The sequence below is a fragment of the Ceratotherium simum genome, chromosome X, assembly GCF_057802395.1.
Source record: "Ceratotherium simum simum isolate JZ-2026a chromosome X, ASM5780239v1, whole genome shotgun sequence".
NCBI classification, from domain to species: domain Eukaryota; kingdom Metazoa; phylum Chordata; class Mammalia; order Perissodactyla; family Rhinocerotidae; genus Ceratotherium; species Ceratotherium simum.
In genome coordinates, this window is record NC_141940.1 from 92465695 (window position 1) to 92481025 (window position 15331).

The 15331-nt window shown below is 33.8% G+C and overlaps 1 protein-coding gene across 14 annotated transcripts in view; it reads right to left on the minus strand.

The window, feature by feature from the left end:
* KDM6A (lysine demethylase 6A) overlaps window positions 1-15331 on the minus strand; it is a 199999-nt gene that overhangs the window by 66104 nt on the left and 118564 nt on the right. For all 14 annotated transcript variants that reach the window (XM_087427103.1, XM_087427099.1, XM_087427102.1 and 11 more), the window contains exons 7-8: window positions 9867-9921; window positions 5635-5669 (exon numbers count right to left, since the gene is read on the minus strand). In XM_087427103.1, the coding sequence (XP_087283229.1) occupies window positions 5635-5669; window positions 9867-9921 (90 nt within the window). The remainder of the gene's footprint in view (window positions 1-5634; window positions 5670-9866; window positions 9922-15331) is intronic.

Sequence of the window (15331 nt, forward strand, 5' to 3'; positions counted from 1 at the left end):
CTCAATTCCTGTGTCCAAGAGTGTTTTTATTGGGAATCAGTACTAAATCTGTCAAAGGCTTCTTGAGCATCTGTGGTGATAATGATTTGATTTTACCTTTAGTTCTATTATTACGATACATGATATTAATAGATTTCCTAATATTCAATCAACCTTGCATTCCACTTGGTCACAGTATATTATTTGCTTAGTCATAGTATATTATTTGCTTAAAGAGGTAATGGATTTTGTTTGCTAATATTTTATTTAGTATTACTTAGTATTTTTATACCAATAGTCATTAGAATACCAATACAGATATTGGTCTATATATTGATTCTTCTTTGTACTGTCTTTATCAGGTTCAGGTATCAATGTTATACTTGCTTCAAAAAGAAATGGGGAAAATAGTATCACAGTTCCTTAAAAACTTAAACACAGAATTACCATATGATCCAGTAATTCCACTTCTGGATATATATCAAAAAGAATTGAAGGCAGGGACTCAAACAGATATTTGCACACTCATGTTCATAGCAGCATTATTCACAATAGCTAAAAGGTAGAAACTACACAAGTGTCCACCAACAGATGAATGGATAAACAAAATGTGGTGTATACTTACAGTGGAATATTATTCAGCCTTAAAAAGGAGTGAAATTCTCACACATGCTACAGCATGTACAAATCTTCAAGATATTATGCTAAGTGAAATAAACCAGACACAAAAGGACAAATACTGTATGATTCCATTTATATGAGGTATCTAGAGTAGTCAAACTCAGAGAGACAGAAAGTAAAATAGGGGTTGCCAGGGGCTGTTTCAGTTTGGGATGATGCAAGTTCTGGAGATGGATGGTGGTGATAGGGACACAACAATGTGAATATACTTAATGCCACTGAACTGTACACTTAAAAATGGCTAGGGGCGGGCCAGCCCCGTGGCTTAGCGGTTGGGTGCATGCGCTCCGCTGCTGGTGGCCCGGGTTCGGATCCCGGGCGCGCACCTACGCACCGCTTCTCTGGCCATGCAGGGGCCGAGTCCCACATACAGCAACTAGAAAGATGTGCGGCTATGACATACAACTATCTACTGGGGCTTTGGGGGGAAAAAAAATAAATAAAATTATATAAAAAAAAAAAAAAATGGCTAGGGGCTGGACCGGTGGCACAAGCGGTTAGGTGCACGCGCTCTGCTGCGGCTGCCCAGGGTTCGCCGGTTCGGATCCCGGGCGCGCACCGACACACTGCTTGTTGAGCCATGCTGTGGTGGCGTCCCATATAAAGTGGAGGAAGATGGGCACGGATGTTAGCCCAGGGACAGTCTTTCTCAGCAAAAAGAGGAGGATTGGCAGATGTTAGCTCAGGGCTGATCTTCCTCACAAAAAAAAAAAAAAAAAAGGCTAAAATGGCAAAATTTATGTCATGTATCTTTTATAATTTAAAAAAAAGAGAATACCAAAGCACTATGACCTGTAGTTAATTTTTAGAAGCAGGGATTTTTGTTTCCATTAAATTTTTAAAATATGCTGTAAAATCAACAAGTGCAGAAAGGACCTTAACTATTATCAAACACATATGTCTCTCAAGGTCAGATTAAAAGTTGTTAATAAGCCCTCCCCCCTCTTTCATAAAAAAATGAAATGAGGAAGTTTTTCTTCATTTTCAAAGCTCTTGAACAATTTATAGTGTATTAAAATTATCTGGTCTTTAAAGGCTTGTTAGAATTCCCCTGTAAAACCATTTGGGCCTGGTGCTTTCTGTAAGGCATTACTTAATTTTCTCTATTTCTTTTAATGGAAATTGGCTTTTTATAACTTTTATAACTTTAATGAGGTCAATTTTGCTAATCTGCATTTCCCTGGGAAGTAGTCCCTTTCATTTAAGTTTTCATTTGCATTGAGGTCTGCTAAGTAGTCTCCTATGATAGTTCTAATTTCTTCTGTTTCCATGGTTATCTTATTTTGTGTAACTGTGCTTTATCTTCTCTTTTATCCCCTTGATAATTTAGCTAGTGGTTTATCTATTTTGTTAATTTTTTCAGAATACTAAGGTTTTGACCTATTAATTAGGTCTACTATTTTTCTCTCCTTTTTTTTAAAAAACATCTTTCTTTCTTCCTCACAGTATAGTTACTTTTCCTTATACTGACTTTTGTTTGTTTTGTTAACAGATTTCCTTACACTGAATCACCCTTAAATTCATGGAATAAACCCTATATAATCATGACATATTTACTGCATATTTAAATATCAGCTGGAATTTTTCTTTCTTTAGAATTTTTGGATTTATATAATATAAATAAATGAAACCAGTCTACAGTGTTTCAGTAATAAACTGATGCTGGATAGTTAGAAGACAATGTTAAAAACAAAACTAATCATTCTTATAACCAATGTTATTAATAAAAACATTATTTGTAACTGTCCCTCAAAGGGGAATAGTTAAATTAGTTACAGTACATCTATGCAAAGGGATGTAATACAGCTTTACATGTACTGATATGGAATGATTTCCAAAATATAATACTAAGCTAAAAAAAACAATTTAAGTAAGGTCAAGAGAGAACATACATAGCTGGCTATTGTTTCAATAAAATAAATAAAAATAAATATATGTGCAAACATATATATGGATTTGCTTGTATAGGCACTGAGTTTCTCTGCAAGAATGCAAAAAACACTGGTGGCTTTTAGGAGGGGAATAGGTGGCTAGGGAAAAGGAGGGAGGATACTTCACTGTGTATTCTTTCAGGCACTTTCATTTTGGATTATCTATTCAAAAATAAGTAATGTTTTAATAACAAAGGGGAGAAATTCTGTATCTTCAATCTTTAAAGGCTAATAAGAATTTAGATGGTGAACTCCAAGTTATTTCATTAAAATAAAGAGAAAGAAAAGGCCAGTTAATACCATTATTACTATTAGAAAAAATGGTTCTGGAGGTGTCAGCTAATAAAATGGGAAAGGTAAATTAAATAATTGATATAAATGTCCCAGAATAATTCATAATATAATTACTTGGGATATGACATTACACAGAGAAATAAAATTATCTTTATTTAGAGAAAGTATGACAATATACATAGAAACCTATGAGAATCTAATTTTTTTAAATCTACTAAGAATGGGTGTGGGGGAGATGACATCCCATCAAAATTACCCAAACCTAGATATAACTACCATATGACCCAGCAGTCCCACTTCTGGGTATATTTCCAAAGGAAACAAAACCATTATCTTGAAGAGATATCTGTACTCTCATGTTCATTGCAGCATTATTTACAATAGCTAAGGTATGGAAACAACCTAAATGTCCATCAACACAAGAAAATGTGGTATATAAATACAATGAAATAGTATTTCAGCCTTAAAAAAAGAAAGAAATCCTGTCATTTGCGACAACATGAATGAACCTAGAGGGCATTATGCTAAGTGAAATAAGCCAGAGAGGGAAAGACAAAACTGTATGGTATCACTTATATGTGGAATCTTTAAAAAAAAAAAAAAAAAAAAAGGGGGGCAGCAGGGGATTTGAACTCAGAAACAGAGAGTAGAAAAGTGGTTGCCAGGGGTGGGGGTGGGGGAAATAGAGAGAAGTTGGTAAAAGGGTACAAACTTTCAGTCATAAGACGAATAAGGTCTGAGGATCTAATGTAAAACATGATGAGTACAGCTGATAACCCTGAATTGTATAACTGAAATTTACTAAGAGGAGAGAACTTAAATGTTCTCATTCAAAAAAAAAAAAAAACAAAAGGCAGGGGGAGATGAGAGGTGATGGATGTGTTAATTAACTTGGAGAAAATCCTTTCACAATGTATATGTATATCAAATCATCACACTGTACACTTTAAATATCTTAAAATTTTATTTGTTAATTATACCTCAATAAAGTTGAAAAGTAAAATAAAATAACCCAAACCTAAATTCATATGATTAAACTTAAAAAATTTTTTTAAATATACCCTACATCTCCATCTCTACAAAAGGCCTCCTTTGTCTTTCAAATCCTATAAACTCAATACCACAATCCATTGTACTTGCTTACACCTCTTTATTAGAATGACCTAGCAACACACCCACACCCACACACACTCCATCAGCCCCAAGTGATTATATCACTGGCTCCTTCTCTCCATTCAGGACTCAGCCCAAACAGCTCCTGCTCAGAGAGGCCTTCCTTAACCACTCAAGTTAAAAAAGTATTCTATCACTTTTCAGTTTTAATTATGGTCTATCATTTAATCCTGTGAAGGCAATGTAGGGACAGGGCCTCCATGGTTTGTGAAATGATGCTGAATTCTTTCTACATTTATTAGCAGGAAGACTTCTTCCTATATAAAGAAACTTCCCTTAAACTATCTGGTTACCTAGTAGTAGCCACTAACCACTTATGACTACTTAAATTTACACTTTAAAACGTCATATTCATAAATAAGGTCTATTGGTATGAATCAGCTGAACTATATAAAGTAACTTTCTATAGGTAGGTAGAGAGGCCTTTTTGCTTTTCTTAATTTTTCACCTGAAAATGAAAATCCTTGTTATAAGCACTAGAGTAGAGATTTTTCAATCCTTTCATATGCTTACAGTGCCATCTTCCTGTTATTTAATAATTATATACTCTGCCTGGCATGAATTTTGTTCATTCTGTTTTGTTTAATCTTAATGGGCACTAAAATTTATCAAGTGAAGAATCATTTCTGTAGCTGCTTTCACCCTGGGGCCTTTGCTGATTTGGCAAAAATCAGTAGTCGGCGGGAGGCTGGGATCAGCAGTGGCATGTAAAGACTGCCCCACAACTTGTCTGTAATTGTCACATGCATCTTCTCAAGGTGGATAAAATCCCTAGATTAGCAGGGTATCCCAACCTGAGTGTGCATCAATTCTGATTCGGGGGGGGGGGGGTGCCATGCAGACAGAGGTGTCCAGGAATCTGGTTTTTTTAAACCACCTCCGGTGGCTCTGAAACAAAACAGACCTTACAAATTATGTACAAATATAACAGTATTGTTTTTCCTAAAAAGCTGTTATAAAATTTATGTTTTGGGTAAACCATGATTATCTAATATTTAGTCTCATAGTCTTATGCCTGATTTTTCATACCACTGCCTAGAGTCAATTTCTATGTGTTATACACCTTTTATCATACAACTAAGCAAAATCTGCCATACACAAAACCAAATGTTCTAAAATTAAACTGAAAAAGTTTTTTAAATATAGCAGCCATAAAAGTAGTGGTAAAGACATCAAGAGGTGACCACAATATGCCTTTCAAATGGTGCCATGTGTAAGGGATATTTCAATCTTAAAAAAAATTGAAACTAAAAACAATGCATTATAGCAACCATTTATAAACATTCTGAAAAGAACACTAGGCATTTCACATCAGTAAGAGAAATCTTAAATATAGCATTTAAGCCTGCAGATAGTTCAAGTTTAGAGGTAAATCATATTAAACAAACTTCTTCGTACACAGCAAGTACTCTGTAATAACTGTTTCACTAAGCAAAATCTTGACCACATTTAATAAGTATAAAATGTATGTAAGAGGTAATGCCCAGAATTCCATTAAATTATCTGTATACCTGATTTCACTTAAAATGATATGGGTGATCATTTTTGTTTAAGTAAGGTAAGTTAAAACACTTACCTGGGTTTCATATAAGTGGGCAATGTGAAATTGAACTGCGAAGATGATGGAAAATAAAAATTAGTAACAATACAGCAATGTTTGGGGTAAATTAAGAATATAAAATGTAAAACATAAGCATGGTCTACTCTATGTAGATTTACGTAATAATGGAATATAACTTTTATTTTTAATAAAATAGAATATAGAAACATACTAAAAAACACGAACATGATAAGAAACCACTGGTATTTATTGTTGGTCGTTATCAAATTTTGTCAATCTAATTATTAAAATTAACATTAAAATCTGTAGCAAGTGAGTATACTTCTTACAAAGTTCAAAATGGTATCATTAAGCAAAAAAACTTCTATAATCTATACATTTCAAAACATGGTATTTAAAAACTGAGTTCCAAGTCAAAAAATACAGTAAAGTCAGTATTTGATAAAAAACATATTAAAACCAAAAAAAGCCTCTAATTTTTTTCTTATACCATATTTCATATCAACAACATATATAAAGAAGTCATAGACCAGGATGACACTGGTAATAACAGACAGAGGAAATGAATTGTTGCATTTCTCTATCAGTTCTTCAGAATTATTAGGAAAAAAAACAAATCAAACCACTTGAAAGGCAAGAATGGTAAACAGTCCCAAGATTAACAAGTATGTCTTGAAAATCAAATAAAAATATATTTCAGCTTTTATTTACAGGTCTTCCTGATACTGCATCACCAGAGTACGAATGATTCAACAAAAGCAACAATGAACCAGGAATCAAAACTGGATTCTAGCTATTTAAATACAAATCATTCTTCAATGACAGATCTCTTTTTTTAATGTTCTATCTACCTGGATTTCATAGTTGGATTTCAAAGAGTCGAGGAGCCTTTCAAAATTATATGCAAAATATTTATGTGGATCTTTAAAAACAAGGTCGACAGCTATCACTGATTTCTCATTTGGGAGTTCACCACGAATAACTCTCTGATTCCAATAACTTAAGATTCACCTGGGAGGCTTGTTAAAAATAGAGATTCCTAAGATTATGATTCAGTGAGCCTAGGCAAGGCCTGGAAAGCTGCCTTTTTATTCAGTTCTACAAGCGATTCTGATACTTGTTCCCTAGATCAGCACCTGGGAACAGCTGAACTAAATAACCATAAAGAGCAAAACAAACAAAATATAAATGAGCTTTCAATCAAATATTTTTGTATCAAAAGTAAAGTACTACATCTCTCTATAAATAATCATTAAATATCACACATTAACTAATCAGAGATGAGGCAAAATAAAAATATCATCTTTAGATGATGAAAATCAGCTTTTCGTGAGAAGCACACACTAATACTAATAATAAAAGTTCTACACATGTAATAAATATCCCCTTTACCTACATCTGTTGAGGGCTTTTCTTATTCCCCGCTCCCCTTTTCCAACACAGCTCTCCTTGAGAGTTCCAGCCCAGTGTCACACCTCACTACATCATTAGAGGGAGACTAGCTTACAGGTGAAGAGAACGAGGAAGAGAAAATCTATGCTCATTTCCCCCAGTCTTCTTACTCCTCTAATAAAGGTGACAAGAAAGAAAAGATCAGCAGCTAGCTGACAGTCTACTACCATTCCAAACTTCCTCCAGGTTCAGTCCTAGGCCCTATTGTCAAGGGCTTGTGATTCCATGACTTACTAAACCCAGTGTCATTTTTTGTAGTGTGAAAACTATCATATACTTAAATTCTTAAACGTCCTCTTCAAAGTTATAGTTAAAAGTCCTCTTCCACAACCATACAACTAAGAAAAAGCTCCACTTGGCAAGTCTCAATTAGAGGTAGAAATTTTTAACAAATACTGCCATAAAAGGTTCTGACATTAAACTTTATTCATAAATTAATACATTATTTTTAGAATTAACAGAATTAATTAAATCTAGAAGAAACAATTTTATCCCAAGGGGTAATCATATAATGAAAAGTCTCTCATCACCATGATTCTACTTTTCAAAACACGAACTGTAATTAACCCCTCTTAAATAGCTCTAGAAGCAACAAGTGTTATCTACTTATTTTTTTTAATTACATAAATGAATTGTGCCATAAAATAGAAATATTTCATATAGACTTTTTTTAAAAGCTCACTTTACTTTCTATAATATTCTGATCTCTGTAGTACCAGAAAGTAACATAGAAGATTTCAAAGAACAATCAAGCTCTGCAGCATATACAAATAGGTGATGACATAAAAAATTGAAAGAGAAGCAAGTTTTACAAAGACAATAAAGAGCCGGTGTTTAAATGGTAATAATGTCTGGCTCAAAGTAGGTAGTCTACATTTGTTAGTGCTCTGTAACACATCAGCCATTATCGTGGTTACCAAGTAATCATGCAGATTGTCTAAAATAAACTACCCAAAAAAATAAATAAATAAATAAAAAATAAAAAAATAAAAAAAAATAAAATAAAATAAACTACCCAAACCAACTGAAATATAATGGCCTAATGTCTCTAAATAAAGCTTGTGCCCTTCCATTCGAGTGACCAATCTTTTAGCACTGAAAGTCCTGAGTCCGGGAAACTCCTCAGTCTTGGGCAAAACAGGACCTTGGTCACCCTCCCCCCTATTTCCCTTCTCAATAACCAACAGAAAGAGAGGCACAATAAACTGGAAAATGTATTTATGATGGTTTGAACTGTCCTCTGCAAATTCGACAGGAAAGTTTTCTGCCCTGTGGTACTCACTCTACATATGTAGGTGTTTTCCTCTCAAGAGCAATGATCTACAACTGAGATTTAACCTCAACAGAGTGGAATAAAATGAAGATTTACCAAAATATTTAGTTTGATATTTATGAAACGTCCCTCAAAAGTTATCAAACTGACAGATAGTTATGAAAGTTAGCTTTAAGGTACTAGGTATAATCAATTAAATGAAAATCAACTGTTTTCTTATTCCCATAAATTAATTTTAAAAGAATGTTAAGGGTCTATATTCCAGATGGTTTATATAACCTGGACATATAATTAATGAAAAAGTATAAATTAACACTTTATAATATATCAATGAGTTAAATTATTTTCCTAATCTAACCTCATCTTAGAAACTAAAATATTGCTGCATTTATTACCTTCCCACCATGTATGGCGCAAATATACCCATCAGTACTAAATCCTGAGTTTCATTTAAAGAAAACAGAAATCTTTTACATTTTCTCAGGAAATTGCCTTTAGAAGTATGAGATAATTGGTCTGGTTCAGATGATGATTTAATCCACGCTATGTCTTAATTCATGATACATGCAAGTTATATGCAAATTTCTACAGCTTTTTCATTCACTCAATCATTTTCTCAGGCATTTTTCATAGAGACTACTTTTCACTTAACACCTTTCCATATGGTTAAAAAATGAAAGTCACTTATAAGCAAAATACTGACTTTCTAAGACCTAGAATCCTTTGATTGATCTGAAATTTTCATTAAGAATGATTCAATTTTTCATACATTCTAATTAAAATTTTTATTTTTCAAGTAAGAAAGTTTTAAAGAAATCCAGCTTGAACCCTATAAATATTCTGAAAATTTTTATTGGCTACTTTAAAGTATACTAAATAAATATGCCACCACATACTTATTGATAAACACACCATAATCAACCCAATCTGCTTTTGGAAAGAAACCCATATAGATGCAGAAAATAATTGTCTGAAGAAAACCACTCTATCAGAACATGCTTCACACACACATTCTTTTTGAAGTAACTGAAAAATGTCACCTCAAATTTTATTTATGATGTGTAAAACTATAATAAAAAGTCAAAGTATGTCTTCATAATTACCAATAATTTTAATACCACATAGCAGGAATCAGTGAGCTACCACATATGAATCTTTGTATACTCATTTTTCCTAAAACACTGGGAAACTTTGTTTTTAATCCCCTCAATATAATTAATACACAAATAATCAATCTTGTTAATTAGTGCAGATAATTTTAATTCAACAACTCAGTTCATTGGCATATCTATTTTAGAAACAGGCTGTTCACAATAACTGGTCTCACATGTTCCATTTGTAAAAGTAGCCATGGCAACCAATACAGTTAAATTCAACAATTCTAGAAGAAAAAATTGCACAGAATTTATCACTATCATCATTATTATTATTATTACTACTACTACTACTACTACTACTACTATTATTTGCCATGAAGCAATGTGAATACCTGTAGAAAACCATGGTACTTAATAATACTTACTTTCAGCATTGGACAAAGTGCAGGGATTGCAGTCAACCAAAGCTAACTGAAAATGCTGCAAAAGAGTGAGAAAATTAATGTACTAAATTCAGTCATATAAACGTGTCTTAAAATAATTTTCAGGTATGCAAGGTCTAACATAATAATGAAACTATGCTATGCAAATGAAATGTACTAGACAACCAACCAGAATTACTTTGAACATTTACTGCCGATAACAGACATGTTATTGGGTTCATTTCTTGAGACAGTTGAGAATGGAGAGTTTGGGGAAGAATTAACTTTATCAAGTTATCCTACATATATTTTTGTTTATATGAAAAAAACCTTCAGATTTTTAAGTCTTCAAGTAAATAGGAAGTATTAGTTATAGAACAGTTTAAATAGAACACATTATTTTAAAAACTGAAAGTAAAAGTTTAATGGTATTAATCTCAAAACACCACTGCTTCTCTCAAAATGAGACATGAACTTTAGAAACAAAAAAAAGTACTATAAGAATTCTCATAAAGGGTAAAACTATCTGCCCTTTCTGATTCTTCAGTAATCATTGTTCTTAGTGCCTGTTACAACTATTTGAAATACTACAAAGAATGCATCAAATAGCCTGTGTTCAAGTTCATCTATGAAATATTATTATCCTTTTAGAATGTATGTGCTATTATACGTGTAGGCAATATAAAACCACAGTTTACAGCATCCACTTACAATAATACCATATAAGCCAGCCCCAAATTCAACATACAACTAATTTTTAAGAACGCAAATCAAGAACACTGGGTGACATCTGACATCTAGTTTATCAACATTAACCCTGGTATATAAGTAAGAGAAGACAAACAAGTACTAGAGTTGGTATAAAATCTTTAAGACAAAAAATGTAAATCTCTTTGAACTCTTCTAAAAAATATTTCCACAAATGTACATTCAAATTTTCTGAGCCACCACAAAATTTTAGCATTAAAAATAACCAACAGGGGCCGGCCCGGTGGCGCAAGCGGTTGGGTGCGCGCGCTCCGCTGCGGCGGCCTGGGGTTCGCTGGTTCGGATCCCGGGCGCGCACCGACGCACTGCTTGGCGAGCCATGCTGTGGCGGCGTCCCATATAAAGTGGAGGAAGATGGGCACAGATGTTAGCCCAGGGCCGTCTTCCTCAGCAAAAAAAGAGGAGGATTGGCAGATGTTAGCACAGGGCTGATCTCCTCACAAAATAAATTAATTAAATAAATAAATAAATAAATAAATAAATAAATAAATAAATAACCAACAAACCCATTAAAGTACAAACTCATTAAAAAAAAAATGACCACAATAAGCTCGTTTCTAGCCACAATCCAAATACCTAAAGAGTTTACACATATATATATGTATATTTTTATATATATATGTATATTTTATATATATATATATATATATATATTTATAAGTATACATATATATACTGGTGAGGAAGATTTGCCCTAACATCCATTGCCAATCCTCCTCTTTTTTTTTGCTTGAGGAAGATTAGCCCTGAGCCAACATCTGTGCCAATCTTCCTCTACTTTGTATGTGGGATGCCTCTACAGCATGGCTGATGCATGGAGTAGGTCCACGCCTGGGATCCGAATCCGCGAACCTGGGCCAACGAAGCTGAGCGAGCGGAATTTGAACAACTCGGCCACGGAGCCGGCCCCAAGAGTTTTTTATAACTGCTAGACAAACTAAAAATTGATATGTATAATGACAACTTCTAGATGTAAGCCCCAAAAGAACTTACTTTATCAAGAGAAATAATCATCAGCAAGCTTTCAGTACTATAATTCAACATAGAATAAACAAAACTGTACTTGGTCAACCAGAACCCTCAATTAACAAAAATAAACTCATGTCAGGTATCCAGTGTTACAAGGAAAGAAAGATTAGAAGGCATCATTTGGTATGAACACAGTAGCTATTACATTCATTCACGAATGTCTGTTATATGCATGCATAATTAGGCTAGCCTATGTATGCAGTACTCTTAATATTAAGGATTGTAATATTCTGATTGAGCAAACTACTAAAAAATGACTATGACCCTTAAATATTTAATCCACTCAACAAATATTTATCAAGAGCCTATAATGCCCTTAGGACAATGCAGACACTAGGGATATAATGGTCAACAAAAGAGAAAAATTATTTGCCATGGTTGACTGAATGAAAAAAAACCCCAACATCTGAACATTTCGAGTACTGCTTTTATTTTCCCTTGGCCTACTACGTAGATTGTATGTCCTCCAAAATCCCTTTAGCGTGCTACCATAGCAATAGAAAACAGACTATTTTAAAAAGTGAGTACTACAAAAGCAAAGCATGCTTTATAACCAATTGCTCTCCTCTAGACAAAAAGAGCAGCACAGCAACCACACATTCAGATGTACTACATTTCTAAGTCTAATCTATCCTGCTGACATAAATTAATATTTAGATAAGAGAAGATAGACTTTTCCTAACTGAGCCATCAAAGGATACAAACTGACATGCAAAGAAACAGCCTTCAAGATGGCAGTATTTTAGTTTTACTATTACACTGAATTCCCACAAAGAGCAGGAGATGCATAATTTGAATTGCCATCCTACATTTCATCTATCAATATTCAAGGTCCTGCAATGAAACCTGGCAGAAGCAGTTCTGGACTATGTTTTATATACTTATTAATCAATCTTAAAAGCAGCAATGAAGTCGCTGATGCACCATTTCGAGCCCACATCACGAAATACTAAGCATTTCCAAATAGCAATGATACAGAAAAAATACTCACCTAGAGGACATCTTCAAAAACATGCATATGAGAATAAAAGAACTTACAGAATAATTACTAAGTATAAGAAACTAAGAAGAGCCACACAAAACCACCTCATATAAAGAAAAACAATGATATACCTTTCAGTAAACTAAAGAGAGATGAGAGACTGGGGTGGCGATGACATGACCTTCACAATTTCATTTCTAGTATCTAAACCAGATGCAAAAGATATTTATCTATTAACGTATAAATCAGCAGCCATGACTATCAATTATGATAATCAGCCCCCAAACCTGAAAATATCATGATAAAATAGCCAGCACCCATCCCTGCAACCAACAGAAGCAGCTAGGAAACATCTGCACCTCACACAGAAAGATCGCAGTACTGAAACTGATGACTGCTGTATGAAATAGTTATCATGCAGCAGAGGCTTCTGTAGTTCAAAGACTACATACAAACTTCAAGGCAGAAAGCATTCTACAGAAAATTAATTCCCAAGCAAGATTTACCTAAGACATTTTTTTAATGTTACAGTGATTTTCTTTTCATAGAGCACTTCTGGTCCAATTGAACAACAAAATTTGGTTCTTTATAATTCCTGTTGACATCTTTATCACCAAAGTCACCTTTTGTTTTAAAAGCTTTTAATTCATTCAATATTTCAAAATAACTTTATATCATTTTGTTTCATATAGACTAAAGAATTTGATTTCTACTTGGAGGGGGGAAATCTATATTCATGTAATTAACACGTAAAACTCAAGTTTCAAGACTTGATTTCCTTTTGAATTCTTTTACTTCTAGCCGTATAGTCTGTGATTATCTCGTGAATCTTTTCAATCATAGAACCTTTCAACTCTATTCCCAATCGTGAAGACAAGCAATGAGATAACTTTTTGTAATTGACAAATAATGTTTGTATGTATAAATTATTAATTTGGACCAATGTTGGGATTCTAGATCCAATCTTGGATGTTCTGACTCAGTGGGTTTTAGGTGACATTCTATGAACCAGATAAAAGCTTCTAGAAATTTTTCCAATGCATAGCCAGGGTTAAATGCCAATATTTTAAAGTTTTTGAATTGTGTGCTGACCCCTAAAAACCTTATTTCAGACTATGCAGACAAGGTGCGTGTAGTCGATACTGCTGTCTATATTCAATTAGGGTAGACAAAGTCTTTTAGGAATAAAATGTTGGCAACCAGCTTTTACCCTATACCAGGCACTCTACTATGGCTATGCATCTACAGAACTGAATACTCACTGATGTGAAGGCCACTGAAATTAATGCTCTAATAGAAGTTTAAAAGACAATTCTATAACGGAATCCAAAAGATACAGATGAGAGAAGAAAGAAAAGAGGTACTGCAGGCTGAGGAAACAACTTAAGTTATTTTTACACAGCCCTTATGAAATGGGGTTTGACGGACCGTTTAAGTGGGAAAAGGGAAGGTATGTCAGGTACTCTTGCAAGTCAAATTATTTTTTCTTTTTCATTGTTACAGATTGCCACAATTCTGAAAGTATGCTTTAAAATCAACAAACTTCATTCCTAAACTTAACAGTCTATGATAAATGGATGAAACTAGGAAAATGTCTTAGGACGTGATTGTACTTACTTTATGGATTTGGTCTCCGAAAATAAGATATAGAACTGAAATCTGGTAAGTTTTGGTAGGGCTTGTGAGTCACATTGGCTGGCCAAGCTTATCTGACTGAGGTTCTCGCAAAGCCCTCAAATTCAGTTCTTCCGATTCTCTTTGTAATACTCAAGGAGGGACTCTACTGCACACCAATGACTAACAGCTAACAGATCCTGGCAATCTTCACTCAAAAAAGAGGCTACATTTGGTCTCTTCCAAAAACTTCTTTGACAAAAGTGTTTGAAGATGTTCAAAATCTTATTCCTAGCCCTTCTTTTCAGCTCCAGACTTGTATCTGTCTATACCAACATGTGATATCCCTTGGGTACCTCCAACTCAATCTACTCCCAAATGACCCATCTCCATTCAGAGCCTTTTCTCCTCCCAATCCCAAAACCTGCTGCTACTTTCTTTATCCCCTACTTTAGTTAATAGAAAAGTGATTCTAGCCAATAAATGGAAAATCTCTTGCCACATAACTTCCTTACTAACTCAAGATCTCTAGGATGTTATTACCTTTCATCCATCCATCCATGCATCCATTCTATGAGAATCCATTTATGCTACTCATCTTGCTCATCTTTTTTCCTGTAACTTTGTCCTACCTACTCTCCCAACTCCTCATTTCTATTGTATTTTATAAAAGTGTAGGTATGCAACTGATTAGAAATTTTTAAACACTGGTTCTAGTATATGTCTAAATCTGTGTACACAAATGATCACAACATGGGTTGTTCTTTAAATCTAGTGTACAATTTGTATTCATATCAAAATAAGACTGATATGTACACAAATAACAAAGTAAACATGATATATATTTTATAAGGGGGACAATGCAACAATTCACACTGTAATATGCTGTTTGGGAACATAACCTTTTTTAGAAAATGTGACATGAGATACACTGAATGCTTCATAAAGCTGCATTTGAAGACGTAATATTTACAACCACAAATTGAAGTAGTTATGGGTAAACACCAAAAAATGCTTTTTGATTAGAAATGACTTCTTATAGTTAAAATATATTTGAGGAGAGAAAACTGACACG